Here is a 13,744-nt window from a genome sequence, read left to right as displayed (position 1 = left end):
GCGGCTATAAGGAACAACACTTATATAGGGTTGTTCCCATATATATTATAGCGCTTGGGTGTGTGCTGGCAAACTCTCCCTCTGTCTCCCCAAAGGGCTAGTGGGGTCCTGTCTTCGATAAGAGCATTCCCTGTGTGTCTGCTGTGTGTCGGTACGTGTGTGTCGACATGTATGAGGACGATGTTGGCGTGGAGGCAGAGCAATTGCCGATAATGGTGATGTCACCCCCCAGGGAGTCGACACCGGAATGGATGGCTTTGTTTATGGAATTACGTGATAATGTCAGCACATTACAAAAATCAGTTGACGACATGAGACGGCCGGCAAACCAGTTAGTACCTGCCCAGGCGTCTCAGACACCGTCAGGGGCTGTAAAGCGCCCTTTACCTCAGTCGGTCGACACAGACCCAGACACAGACACTGAATCTAGTGTCGACGGTGATGAAACAAACGTATTTTCAAGTAGGGCCACACGTTATATGATCACGGCAATGAAGGAGGCTTTGCATATCTCTGATGCTACAAGTACCACAAAAAGGGGTATTATGTGGGGGGTGAAAAAACTACCTGTAGTTTTTCCTGAATCAGAGGAATTAAATGATGTATGTGATGAAGCGTGGGTTAACCCAGATAGAAAAATGCTAATTTCAAAAAAGTTATTAGCATTATACCCTTTCCCGCCAGAGGTTAGGGCGCGCTGGGAAACACCCCCTAGGGTGGATAAGGCGCTCACACGCTTATCGAAACAAGTGGCGTTACCGTCTCCTGATACGGCCGCCCTCAAGGATCCAGCTGATAGGAGGCTGGAAACTACCCTGAAAAGTATATACACTCATACTGGTGTTATACTGCGACCAGCCATCGCCTCAGCCTGGATGTGCAGTGCTGGGGTCGTCTGGTTGGATTCCCTGACTGAAAATATTGATACCCTGGATAGGGACAGTATTTTATTGACTATAGAGCAATTAAAGGATGCTTTCCTTTATATGCGAGATGCGCAGAGAGATATTTGCACTCTGGCATCGAGAGTAAATGCGATGTCCATATCTGCCAGAAGGAGTTTATGGACGCGACAGTGGTCAGGTGATGCGGATTCCAAACGACATATGGAAGTATTGCCGTATAAAGGGGAGGAATTATTTGGCGTCGGTCTATCGGATCTGGTGGCTACGGCAACTGCCGGAAAATCCACTTTTTTACCTCAGACCCCCTCCCAACAGAAAAAGACACCGTCTTTTCAGCCGCAGTCCTTTCGTTCCTATAAGAACAAGCGGACAAAAGGACAGTCATATCTGCCTCGGGGCAGAGGAAGGGGTAAGAGAGGGCAGCAAGCAGCCCCTGCCCAGGAACAGAAGCCCTCCCAGGGTTCTGCAAAGCCCTCAGCATGACGCTGGGGCCTTACAAGCGGACTCAGGAACGGTGGGGGGTCGACTCAAGAATTTCAGCGCACAGTGGGCTTGCTCACAGGTGGACCCCTGGATTCTACAGGTAGTATCTCAGGGTTACAGGTTGGAATTCGAGAAGTCTCCCCCTCGCCGGTTCCTAAAGTCTGCTTTGCCAACGTCTCCCTCGGACAGGGCGACGGTATTGGAAGCCATTCACAAGCTGTTTGCTCAGCAGGTGATAGTCAAGGTACCCCTCCTACAACAGGAAAAGGGGTATTACTCCACGCTATTTGTGGTACCGAAGCCGGACGGCTCGGTAAGACCTATTCTAAATCTCAAATCTTTGAACCTGTACATACAAAAATTCAAGTTCAAGATGGAGTCACTCAGAGCAGTGATAGCGAATCTGGAAGAAGGGGACTTTATGGTGTCCCTGGACATAAAGGACGCTTACCTGCATGTCCCAATTTGCCCTTCACATCAAGGGTACCTCAGGTTCGTGGTGCAAAACTGTCATTATCAGTTTCAGACGCTGCCGTTTGGATTGTCCACGGCACCTCGGGTCTTTACCAAGGTAATGGCCGAAATGACGATCCTTCTACGAAGAAGAGGCGTATTAATTATCCCTTACTTGGACGATCTCCTGATAAGGGCAAGATCCAGAGAACAGCTGGAAGACGGAGTAGCACTAACCCAACTAGTGCTGCAACAACACGGGTGGATTCTGAATTTTCCAAAATCTCAGTTGACCCCGACGACACGTCTGCTGTTCCTGGGAATGATTCTGGACACGGTTCAGAAAAAGGTGTTTCTTCCGGAGGAGAAAGCCAGGGAGTTATCCGAACTTGTCAGGAACCTCCTAAAGCCAGGGACAGTGTCTGTGCATCAATGCACAAGAGTCCTGGGAAAGATGGTGGCTTCTTACGAAGCGATTCCATTCGGCAGATTCCACGCACGAACTTTTCAGTGGGATCTGCTGGACAAATGGTCCGGATCGCATCTGCAGATGCATCAGCGGATAACCTTATCGCCACGGACAAGGGTGTCTCTTCTGTGGTGGTTGCAGAGTGCTCATCTGTTAGAGGGCCGCAGATTCGGCATACAGGACTGGGTCCTGGTGACCACGGATGCCAGTCTGAGAGGCTGGGGAGCGGTCACACAAGGAAGAAACTTCCAGGGAGTATGGTCAAGCCTGGAGATGTCTCTTCACATAAATATACTGGAGCTAAGAGCGATTTACAATGCTCTAAGTCTGGCAAAACCCCTGCTTCAGGGTCAGCCGGTGTTGATCCAGTCGGACAACATCACGGCAGTCGCCCACGTAAACAGACAGGGCGGCACAAGAAGCAGGACAGCAATGGCAGAAGCTGCAAGGATTCTTCGCTGGGCGGAAGATCATGTGATAGCACTGTCAGCAGTATTCATTCCGGGAGTGGACAACTGGGAAGCAGACTTCCTCAGCAGACACGATCTACACCCGGGAGAGTGGGGACTTCATCCAGAAGTCTTCCACATGATTGTGAACCGTTGGGAAAAACCAATGGTGGATATGATGGCGTCCCGCCTCAACAAAAAACTGGACAGGTATTGCGCCAGGTCAAGAGACCCTCAGGCAATAGCTGTGGACGCTCTGGTAACACCGTGGGTGTTCCAGTCAGTGTATGTGTTCCCTCCTCTGCCTCTCATACCAAAAGTACTGAGAATCATACGGCAAAAGGGAGTAAGAACGATACTAGTGGCTCCGGATTGGCCAAGAAGAACTTGGTACCCGGAACTTCAAGAGATGCTCACGGAGGATCCGTGGCCTCTACCTCTAAGACGGGACCTGCTTCAGCAGGGACCGTGTCTATTCCAAGACTTACCGCGGCTGCGTTTGACGGCATGGCGGTTGAACGCCGAATTCTAAAGGAAAAAGGCATTCCGGAAGAGGTCATTCCTACACTGGTAAAGGCCAGGAAGGAGGTGACTGCACAACATTATCACCGCATTTGGAGGAAATATGTTGCGTGGTGTGAGGCCAGGAAGGCCCCCACGGAGGAATTTCAACTGGGTCGATTCCTACATTTCCTGCAAACAGGATTGTCTATGGGCCTCAAATTGGGGTCCATTAAGGTTCAAATTTCGGCCCTGTCGATTTTCTTCCAGAAAGAATTGGCTTCAGTTCCTGAAGTCCAGACTTTTGTAAAAGGAGTACTACATATACAGCCCCCGGTTGTGCCCCCAGTGGCACCGTGGGATCTTAATGTAGTCTTGGATTTTCTAAAATCCCATTGGTTTGAGCCGCTCAAATCGGTGGAGATGAAGTATCTTACATGGAAAGTAACCATGCTACTGGCCCTGGCTTCAGCCAGGAGAGTATCAGAATTGGCGGCTTTATCATATAAGAGCCCATATCTGATTTTCCATACGGACAGGGCAGAACTGCGGACGCGTCCTCGTTTTCTGCCTAAGGTGGTGTCAGCGTTTCACCTGAACCAGCCTATTGTGGTGCCTGCGGCTACTAACGAGTTGGAGGATTCCAAGTTGTTGGACGTGGTCCGGGCATTGAAAATATATATTTCAAGAACGGCTGGAGTCAGAAAGTCTGACTCACTGCTTATATTGTATGCACCCAACAAGATGGGTGCTCCTGCTTCTAAGCAGACGATTGCTCGTTGGATTTGTAGCACAATTCAACTTGCACATTCTGTGGCAGGCTTGCCACAACCTAAATCTGTCAAGGCCCATTCCACAAGGAAAGTGGGCTCATCCTGGGCGGCTGCCCGGGGAGTCTCGGCATTACAACTCTGCCGAGCTGCTACTTGGTCAGGGGCAAACACGTTTGCAAAATTCTACAAATTTGATACCCTGGCTGAGGAGGACCTTGAGTTCTCTCATTCGGTGCTGCAGAGTCATCCGCACTCTCCCGCCCGTTTGGGAGCTTTGGTATAATCCCCATGGTCCTGACGGAGTCCCCAGCATCCACTTAGGACGTTAGAGAAAATAAGAATTTACTTACCGATAATTCTATTTCTCGTAGTCCGTAGTGGATGCTGGGCGCCCATCCCAAGTGCGGATTGTCTGCAATACTTGTACATAGTTATTGTTACAAAAAAATCGGGTTGTTATTTGTTGTGAGCCGTCTGTTCAGAGGCTCCTACGTTTGTCATACTGTTAACTGGGTTCAGATCACAAGTTATACGGTGTGATTGGTGTGGCTGGTATGAGTCTTACCCGGGGTTCAATATCCTTCCTTATTGTGTACGCTCGTCCGGGCACAGTACCTAACTGAGGCTTGGAGGAGGGTCATAGGGGGAGGAGCCAGTACACACCATGTGATCCTAAAAGCTTACTTTTTGTGCCCTGTCTCCTGCGGAGCCGCTATTCCCCATGGTCCTGACGGAGTCCCCAGCATCCACTACGGACTACGAGAAATAGAATTATCGGTAAGTAAATTCTTATTTTTTTATTTACCTTTACATGAAGATGGCAGATATTTTTGTGTCATGGCGTATGACATTTTTCACTGTTGCGGACGTTTGGGGTAAATGCAATATCTCAGCTTTAGAAAGTCATTAGAAAGCTGGATTAAAAACCATTATTTTCAGCACATTTCAAGATACGTTTTTTTGTCATAGAACTATTTCCCTACTTCACTTCCTTATGACTAAAATTTAAGACCAAATTTCATTGTCAGATTTTTTTTTTTTTTTAAAGTCTATTTTTTGTATTGTATTTCAGTGGAAAGGAATAACATTTCAGAGCTGCAGTTTTTGGGGGGAATAGCTATATGCTCAAAGATTTGCCAAACAAATATTGAGTTATCGATCTTGTCTACGTTTCTTATTAAAGCACTTTGAAATTGTTTGTTTTTCTGTTTTTCACCTAAATTGACCTCTAATATCTCTGGTGGGGGACCTGATAAAAATGTTACATTCACAGCATACACAGTACTCTGAGGGGTATCTGTACAAAAAAAAATGGCCATCATCTTCATATGAAGGTAAATAAAAATAAAGTAATGGTGGTCTCTGACATACGTAATACCGGCAGACGGGATCAATATCCCGGCAGCGGCATCTTGCCCGCCAGAAAGCTGGCAGTGGGGTGAGTGCTAAGAGTTCCCTTGGGGGCTCGGTGGGACGCTGTTCTCTCCACAGGATCTAGTCCCACTCTATGGGTAACAACGATTGGGAATAGCCCTGGTTCGCTGGAATTCCGGCTAGTGGCATTGTCAGCTGGCGGAATTTCTGCATCGGTATCCTGAACTCCGGGATGCCGACAGCCGGCATTTTATCTGCATCTGGTTTCTGACTACTAACTTACATGGGTCATCACACACAAAAAATAAATTTAAAAAAAAAAAAACACAAAAGTTTTAAGCAGGGGTGTTAAAAATGCTGCGAAGTTAGAATGCTTTAAAAATTAGAAGTGGTGATAGTTTAATTTTAACAATTAACAAAATGCAAAGTGCCTTATTATGCTACTTATAACAGCTACTGCTCAAAGTCCACACAAGAATATTTCACTCCCTTATAGTGGCTATATCAGATTCCAAATCTCCATTTATCACTTCTACAAGGATCTCACATATTTATCAAATGTGGTTAGTGGTTAGTCCAGACTACTCTTGGTGGTTAGTGAAACAGTTACCCAGAATACTGCCAAACTGTAATTTAAAGAAATTAGGCCCAGATGTATCAAGCATTGGAGGGTGATAAATTGCATGGTGATAAAGTACCAACCAACCAGCTCCTAACTGTTATTTTTGAAAACCAGCCTGTGACATGTCAGTTAGAAGCTGATTGGCCGGTACTTTATCACGTACTATTTATCACTCTCCAAGGATTGATAAATGGGAGCCTTAGGGGTACATTTACTAAGCAGTGATAAGAGCGGAGAAGTGAGCCAGTGGAGAAGTTGCCCATGGCAACCAATCAGCACTGAAATAACATCTAGAATTTGCATACTATAAAATGATACAGAGCTGCTGATTGGTTGATGGGGAAATTTCTCCACTGGCTCACTTCTCCACTTATATCACTGCTTAGTAAATATTCACCTTAAGTCACTTGTAGCAGATGATGTTAGTTTGTTAATGTAGCAATTTGTAGTTGCAGCAGACTACTTTTCCCACAAAAAAAAACAGTAGTCTGGATAACTTGTTTGATAATTTCATACCCTAGGGCTTTCCACTTTCACTGACCATTATAAATTCCATTATGTATCACTGCCCGTCTCTTGTGCAACACTAGTGATATCACCATTTCCTTATATAAATGATAGCTCCTTCTCACTACATAGAGGTTATATTTTACAGGCATGACCTCGCTACTCTACACATATAGGTGAACACACTACTTCTTACTAAATGTATGTACAGGTTGAGTATCCCTTATCCAAAATGCTTGGGACCAGAGGTGTTTTGGATATCGGATTTTTCCGTATTTTGGAATAATTGCATGCCATAATGAAATATCATGGTGATGGGACCTAAATCTAAGCACAGAATGCATTTATGTTACATATACACCTTATACACACAGCCTGAAGGGGATTTTAGCCAATATTTTTTATAACTTTGTGCATTAAACAAAGTGTGTGTACATTCACACAATTCATTTGTTTCATATACACCTTATACACACAGCCTGAAGGTCATTTAATACAATATTAATAACTTTGTGTATTAAACAAAGTTTGTGTACATTGAGCCATCAAAAAACAAAGGTTTCACTATCTCACTCTCACTCAAAAAAGTCCGTATTTCGGAATATTCCGTATTTCGGAATATTTGGATATGGGATACTCAACCTGTATTTTGAATGTAAAGCAAAATGATGTATTCTTTGTTTACAAACTGGAATTGATATACTTAATCAGAGAGGTTCATTGTTTTTGGGTTAGGACTATTTTGGTAGACACTTGAAAGTAGAGGCACTACCCTTAATGTGACTTTCTCTAGAATAAACATACGATAGGCTTGTTCTTCCTGAACTTCCTGGGAAAATGTGTGTTTATAAAGTGTGTGTGTATGAAGTCCTTTGTTCTTTCTCCGTTATGATACTACAGCGTATATACTGGTAGACTAATCTATCAGGCACATTCTATATTGGTCAGACTCCAGGTCTCACCTTTATGTTATCACTGTGAGTTCAGCCGACGTATCTGCTGACAGTCAATTCTCAGTATTAGACGTCATAGTATCTATACTTACTATGTATGATGGGTATTAATCTGCCCTCAGAGGAAAGTGTCTTCCGATGTTTATTCTTTTTGCATTAATAAAGTGCATTTAATAAAGTGTTAGGTAGCGGCTGATTGGCAGCTGTGTGCAACTTGCCCACTCTTTAGAATGTTTGCTATATCTCCCCAATATGCTATATGTGTGGGATGATACAGCCTGGAAGCTTTGAGCATATTAGCAATGATTGATCACATGAGCTGCAGTGTCACATGACACTCGTTTTAAAAATGTCTTAGTCATCGTAGCAGAACGTATCAAGTAGTGGGGGCAGGGTAGGGAGGTAGGTTGTCGGCACAGGTATATAGCTGACTGACTTCGCAATGTTATAAGTGTTAATATAACTGCATTTTACTAAGGCTGTACTATTATTAGTATTAACCTACAGAACAGGCATGCTGTGGGTCATAATAAATAAAAATGATCATTCACAACATCATGGATTGTAGTTACTATACAGTATTGTGTAACCAAAATACAGTTTTAACAAGAGCTCCACCCAAACCGTAAATGTTGATATTGCTGCTGTATAATTAGAAATACGTTTAGCATCCTAGCAGTTGGGATGCCAGCGGTCATGTGACCGGTGCCGGAATCCCGACACCACTTGGAATCCCAGCGCCAGAAAACCGACCACCGACATACTACAGGAAAGTATCGGGTTCACTATTAGGGATAGGGCCTGGAGGGGGTTTAGGGTTAGGAACTAGAGAGGGAGGATTAGCCCTAGTCGCCCCCCCCCCCCCCCCCGAATATTAGCCCTAGCCGCCACCTCAGGTGGGTTAGGGTAGGTGCCAGGAGAGGGGTACAGTAATTACCCTGTCCCCTGCCTGCCTTCTCAGTGTCGGGATGTCAGCGTTGGAATGCTGGCGGTCACAATATCAACAGCAGGGATCCAATACCGAGTCGTATAATTATTGTGCCCCGTACCTTATTCATATGCCAGCTGTAGTATTGATGCCATTCTGTAAGCTTCCTGTTGTCATGTACGGGGAACTTTGCACATTTGGGACGGGTGTTGTCCACAAGGAGCCTGTTTGAGTAAGCGCAGTGATAATGGGGGTCATTCCGAGTTGATCGCTCGCTAGCTACTTTTAGCAGCAGTGCAAACGCATAGTCGCCGCCCACGGGGGAGTGTATTTTCGCTTTGCAGAGTGCGAACGCCTGTGCAGCAGAGCACCTGCAAACACATTTTGTACAAAACAAGACCAGCCCTATAGTTACTTATCCTGTGCGATGATTGCTGTGACGAGTGACACGGTAATGACGTTCGATACCCGCCCAGCAAACGCCCGTCCACGCCTGCGTTTTTTCCAAACACTCCCAGAAAACGGTCAGTTGACACCCATAAACACCTTCTTTCTGTCAATCTCCTTGCGTTCGGCTGTGCGATTGGAATCGTCACTAGAACCAGTGCAAAACCACAATGGACTTCATACCCATACGACGCGCGTGCAGATTGTGGTGCATACGCATGTGCAGATTAGCCTTCTTTTCACTGATCGCTACGCAGCGAACAACGGCAGCTAGCGATCAACTCGGAATGACCCCCAATATGTACAGGAGAAGACTGACAGATTATTTAAGAGTTTGGAGACATCAGCAGAGCAGGCAAGTGGCACTCCCAGAGATACGGAAACCTCCAGATTGCATTGTAACATAGGGAACGCCACACTCTGGTACATGTTCGTTTATTTTGATGGCAGTCGTTTTTTATCAGTACAGGTATAACCTATCGCTGATGATCCTTACTCACCGCATTAGAGATGTACAGGGAACAATTCACTATATATCAAATTAATTATTTTCTTTACCTACTAGATAATTATTTCTGAAATGTGAAAAGCTTAACCCAAAATGAACATGATTTTCATTCTCTCCATCTCCTTGTATGAACAGGAATGCATTACTTGCACATGGAGGCCCCAATCCGTGTAATACACAGAGATCTCAAGTCTAGAAATGGTAAAGTATTTGTCATTTTTGGACGTTTTTCATTTTGTATGCATTGATGTTTGAGAAATATAACACAAATACTGTATATAAGATCATGTATATTATATAGAATACTACAATTTCCCAAATATCTTATTTTTGCCATAATAGGCAAACTATGATTTATTTTTCTTTTAAACTTTCTTTAAGTATCCAGTGTATAAACTTTACATTCCTTTTGTATCATTCATTCCAATCCACCTAATGTATTACCCCATTCACATCTCCAATGCCGGTTCCCACCCGGGAATTGGAAACGGGTCCTTCCCGGGTGGGTTCCGGCATTGGAGCCTCAGCACTGGCTTCCCGACCCGGCAATATGCCGGGCCGGTTGCCATAGCGGCAGGGGGCGTGGGTGGAGGCGGCGCTGGGAGATGAGCTCTTCTCCGCCCCGCCTCTCGCTATGTAGTAAATGGGTCCCGGTTTGCATCGACCCGGGAACCCGTTCACACTACCACCGACCTGATATTCAACCCGGGAATAACCCTTCTTATTACCCGGGTTGAATTACCGGGTCAGGCGACCTGGGAATTCTACAAGGTCCCTTTCACATCGCACACTAACCCATGTCGACGCGGCCAGGTCGATACCGGGTTATTTTTGCGATGTGAAAGGAGTATATGTGATCAAGATATAGCAGCTTGTGCTGTTCTACTGACCATTTGTGAAATGTTCCAGCAATTCTGCTGGTTCTATGTAGCCCTACAATATACAGTATATTTAACTAATAATCCTATTTATGCCATTGGCATCTACAGACATATCTGCATTACTGTAATATATCCTGCTTTATTCCTGGAGGTTATATCTGTATTTTAATGTATACTTTTGTGTGCTCTTACATTTTTGTTTCAATTAAAATATACTGTGGGAAAATTTCCTAAAAGTCTCCCCTATTTGTATGCACCTATTTTCATACTGAACTTATAACATGACATGACTGAATTTATTATTCATGTTATAAAATAGTTATAAATTTATTTATTTTTTAAAAACTCTTTATGATCTGATTGGGTGGGACTGTATACAGATCTACCAATTTGTGAAATCTTAGGTTTTTCATAATTCACCGCTTAGATGTTTATATAAAATGCATATTTTAAGAATCAATTTTGCTGACCTTAATCATCCACTACTTTTATACTAAATACAAACTACTGCCATAACAGTCAATAAAGAACATTAAAACTTACTATAAGACCTCTAAACATGTTCTGAATTTTGCTGTCAGAACATATATTATAGTATGAAATAAAATACAGTATTTGTCTTCCTACACCTATTATTCTGGGTTTAAACTTTTGTGTCTGAACGCCATCAAATTGATTACCTAGTACCCATCTGATGTTTAGTAGTATTGTTAATAGAGTATTAGAAATATACTATTATTATTTCATCATTATTATTGCAATATACTTACAAATATTTATCTTGTATTCTCATTTCTAGTTGTTATAACCATTGATGGTGTATTAAAGGTAAGATAAACATAAATTAAATTTAACCTCAATTTAGAGTTTTGTCACTCTGTTCTCTACTGACATAGCAGTTGTCATGTTAATAAATTCTCCTTTTATCTAGATATGTGATTTTGGTGCCTCAAGGTTCCATTCCCACACAACTCATATGTCCCTTGTAGGGACTTTTCCTTGGATGGCACCAGAAGTAATACAGAGTCTTCCAGTCTCGGAGACATGTGACACTTATTCCTACGGTGTGGTAAGTTACATTTCTCATTCACCTTGTTCACTATTGTTTTATAGTTTTATAATATGATTCGTCCATACATTGTGATCAATGTATGAACGAATCATATTAAAATCCTTTAAGATCTATAAATACTTTATGGTTTTGTTTGTCATACTTGAATCTGTTTCTTCTACTATCAATTTATTCCATAATTTTAATAAGCTTAGACAACTTTTAGGCTTTCAAACTTTACAATGTTCCCGCAGAGCTTTCTGTTTTATTTTTAGTTAAGGCTTACTATTTTATTGAGTGTAGAAGATATTGGCAAACATTTGTAAGTCATTGATGGATCACAAAACATTTTTTTAAGTGACTTCCTAACTTTATGGATTTTAATTTGAATTTCCTATATTGATAAATGACTAAACTTAAGTTCTGACGCTGTGTGAGGCCAAAACATTAAAACTGCTACTAACTATAGTTAGTTGTTTGTTCTAGTTTTTTGTTTTTGAATTTTATGTTGTCCAGAATACTAAAATGTCCTTATTTACCAAATTAATAGATTTTTATTTATTTATATTTTTTTATTGTTTATTGTTGATTTACTGACCTTTTAGAAATAAATAAACAAACAAACAAACACACAAACAAAAAAACAGTTAATTATATTTGCTTCCTGGAAGCTATTTTATTATTTCTTATACATGGTTTAAAAATGTTCAGAGAATTACTAAAGTATTTGTTGTCTAAGTTACATGGTGACTCATAATTTCCCTGATGTCTAAACGTTTTTCTTTTTATACAAATTGATATTTAATTGCACAAAACAAGTTAGTTCATTGAATATGCAGTAAGCTAAAATTGTTGTGGGGCAGAATTTTAAGCTTAGCCTTATATCATTTTTTACGGCAAAAATATGTATGTCTGGGGATGTTACAACATATTTATACTGACCATAAAAATGTTTGTTTTACATTTGGTGAATTATGTTTGTACTCTTTTTAGGTTTTGTGGGAAATGTTAACAAGAGAGGTTCCATTTAAAGGCTTGGAAGGACTGCAAGTGGCTTGGCTCGTGGTAGAAAAAAACGAGGTAAGGCTACTTTCCTATGCTCAGATGCAGTTGATAGATATGAAAACAGTATTGGGGGTTTGCAAAAGACTTTTTCATCTTCTTCGAATTGAAAGTAAGTTCAACGCTTATGGAAAGATTACCAGTAGGAGCTAACACAAAGGGTCAAAGTAATGTGATTCCTCATGAATGGACCCTTTACATCTAATTGTTGCGGCTTCACATCGTGATACTGTAGATCAAAAATTTTAGAGCTACTGTACTAGTTTCTCAGTCTCAATAGGGTAACCTGGGGGTTTGTTCTTCGTGATAAAAGGAGCCATTGCGTCCAAGGTAGGGGACCAGTTTAACTCCGTCTCCCGCGATTTTGGGCATCTTTTTACTGGCCAGGAGTTGATATTTCAGTGAGAGACCTTCAGCTACTTCAACTTAACTCTCCCAGCAGGAGACGTTTTTACTACAAGAAGCTGTCACTTAGATGAGAGTTTCAAAAATAAAAGAAGAGAAAAAAAATAAGAAAATTACAGTTTAGCCTCCCGCAGGATGTTCAACTCCACATTAAAGGTATGTTCATAAGATGTATTGGCAAGGCTGCGGCTGAACGGCAAGACTCCTCCACAAAGCATTTCCATTGAATAAAGTCTTTAGTGGTGTAAACACTTCCTGTACTAGGACTAGGGCTCTGAAGCGCTGCCTTTTAACATTCCTTACATGTCTCTGTTGCAAGGATATTGCAGTGCACAATATTTGTTGTCAAATCGCCGTGCTGTCTTTTTTTTTTTAATTCCTGTTTTAAAATAGTAGTGGCGGGTTTTTTTTAACTCTTCTTTTATGAACAAAAATAAATGCGTTTATTCCCCCTTAATGGCCATTTAAATGTGAGACTTCAGCCGCCATTATGGACCTATGACTGTATAGAACTCTGTATGTTCCAAGTTTGAAATCTTTATTGCTTCCAAATCATTGTGTGGTCGGAATACCAAAGAACTTTGTTTATACTAGTTAAATTGCGTATGTTTTTTTGTTTTTTTTATTAATATTATTATTTGCAGTTTTTAGTTGTTTTCTAATCTATTAAAGAGTTTCATGCATCAGCAGTAAATAATATACAGTTTTATTGGAATATTTGCCTACTAGAAACACAGCTCTTTTGTGGAGTCGTCTGATTGATGATGTCCTATATGAACTATTACCGTCAGTAGAACCAGGTATTAGCCTTTGTGACATGGTGCCTACCTGAAAATGTCAGAGTACAGAGTTTCCAGATATTTTCTGCTATTTTATTTTATACTAGACACTGGTCTTTTTATAATACCATGTCATTGACTATTATGTATAGATGCTGACGGTTGTTCCGCTCTCTTCACATGATCTTCGGCCT

The 13,744-nt window shown here is 42.0% G+C and overlaps 1 protein-coding gene across 3 annotated transcripts in view; it reads left to right on the top strand.

Moving 5' to 3' along the window:
* MAP3K20 (mitogen-activated protein kinase kinase kinase 20) overlaps nt 1-13,744 on the top strand; it is a 323,212-nt gene that overhangs the window by 192,099 nt on the left and 117,369 nt on the right. For all 3 annotated transcript variants that reach the window (XM_063933447.1, XM_063933448.1, XM_063933449.1), the window contains exons 5-8: nt 9,508-9,573; nt 11,053-11,081; nt 11,185-11,322; nt 12,298-12,384. In XM_063933447.1, the coding sequence (XP_063789517.1) occupies nt 9,508-9,573; nt 11,053-11,081; nt 11,185-11,322; nt 12,298-12,384 (320 nt within the window). The remainder of the gene's footprint in view (nt 1-9,507; nt 9,574-11,052; nt 11,082-11,184; nt 11,323-12,297; nt 12,385-13,744) is intronic.

The sequence above is a fragment of the Pseudophryne corroboree genome, chromosome 7 (assembly GCF_028390025.1).
Source record: "Pseudophryne corroboree isolate aPseCor3 chromosome 7, aPseCor3.hap2, whole genome shotgun sequence".
Taxonomy (NCBI): Eukaryota; Metazoa; Chordata; class Amphibia; order Anura; family Myobatrachidae; genus Pseudophryne; species Pseudophryne corroboree.
This window is presented reverse-complemented; position numbering and strand designations above follow the sequence as displayed.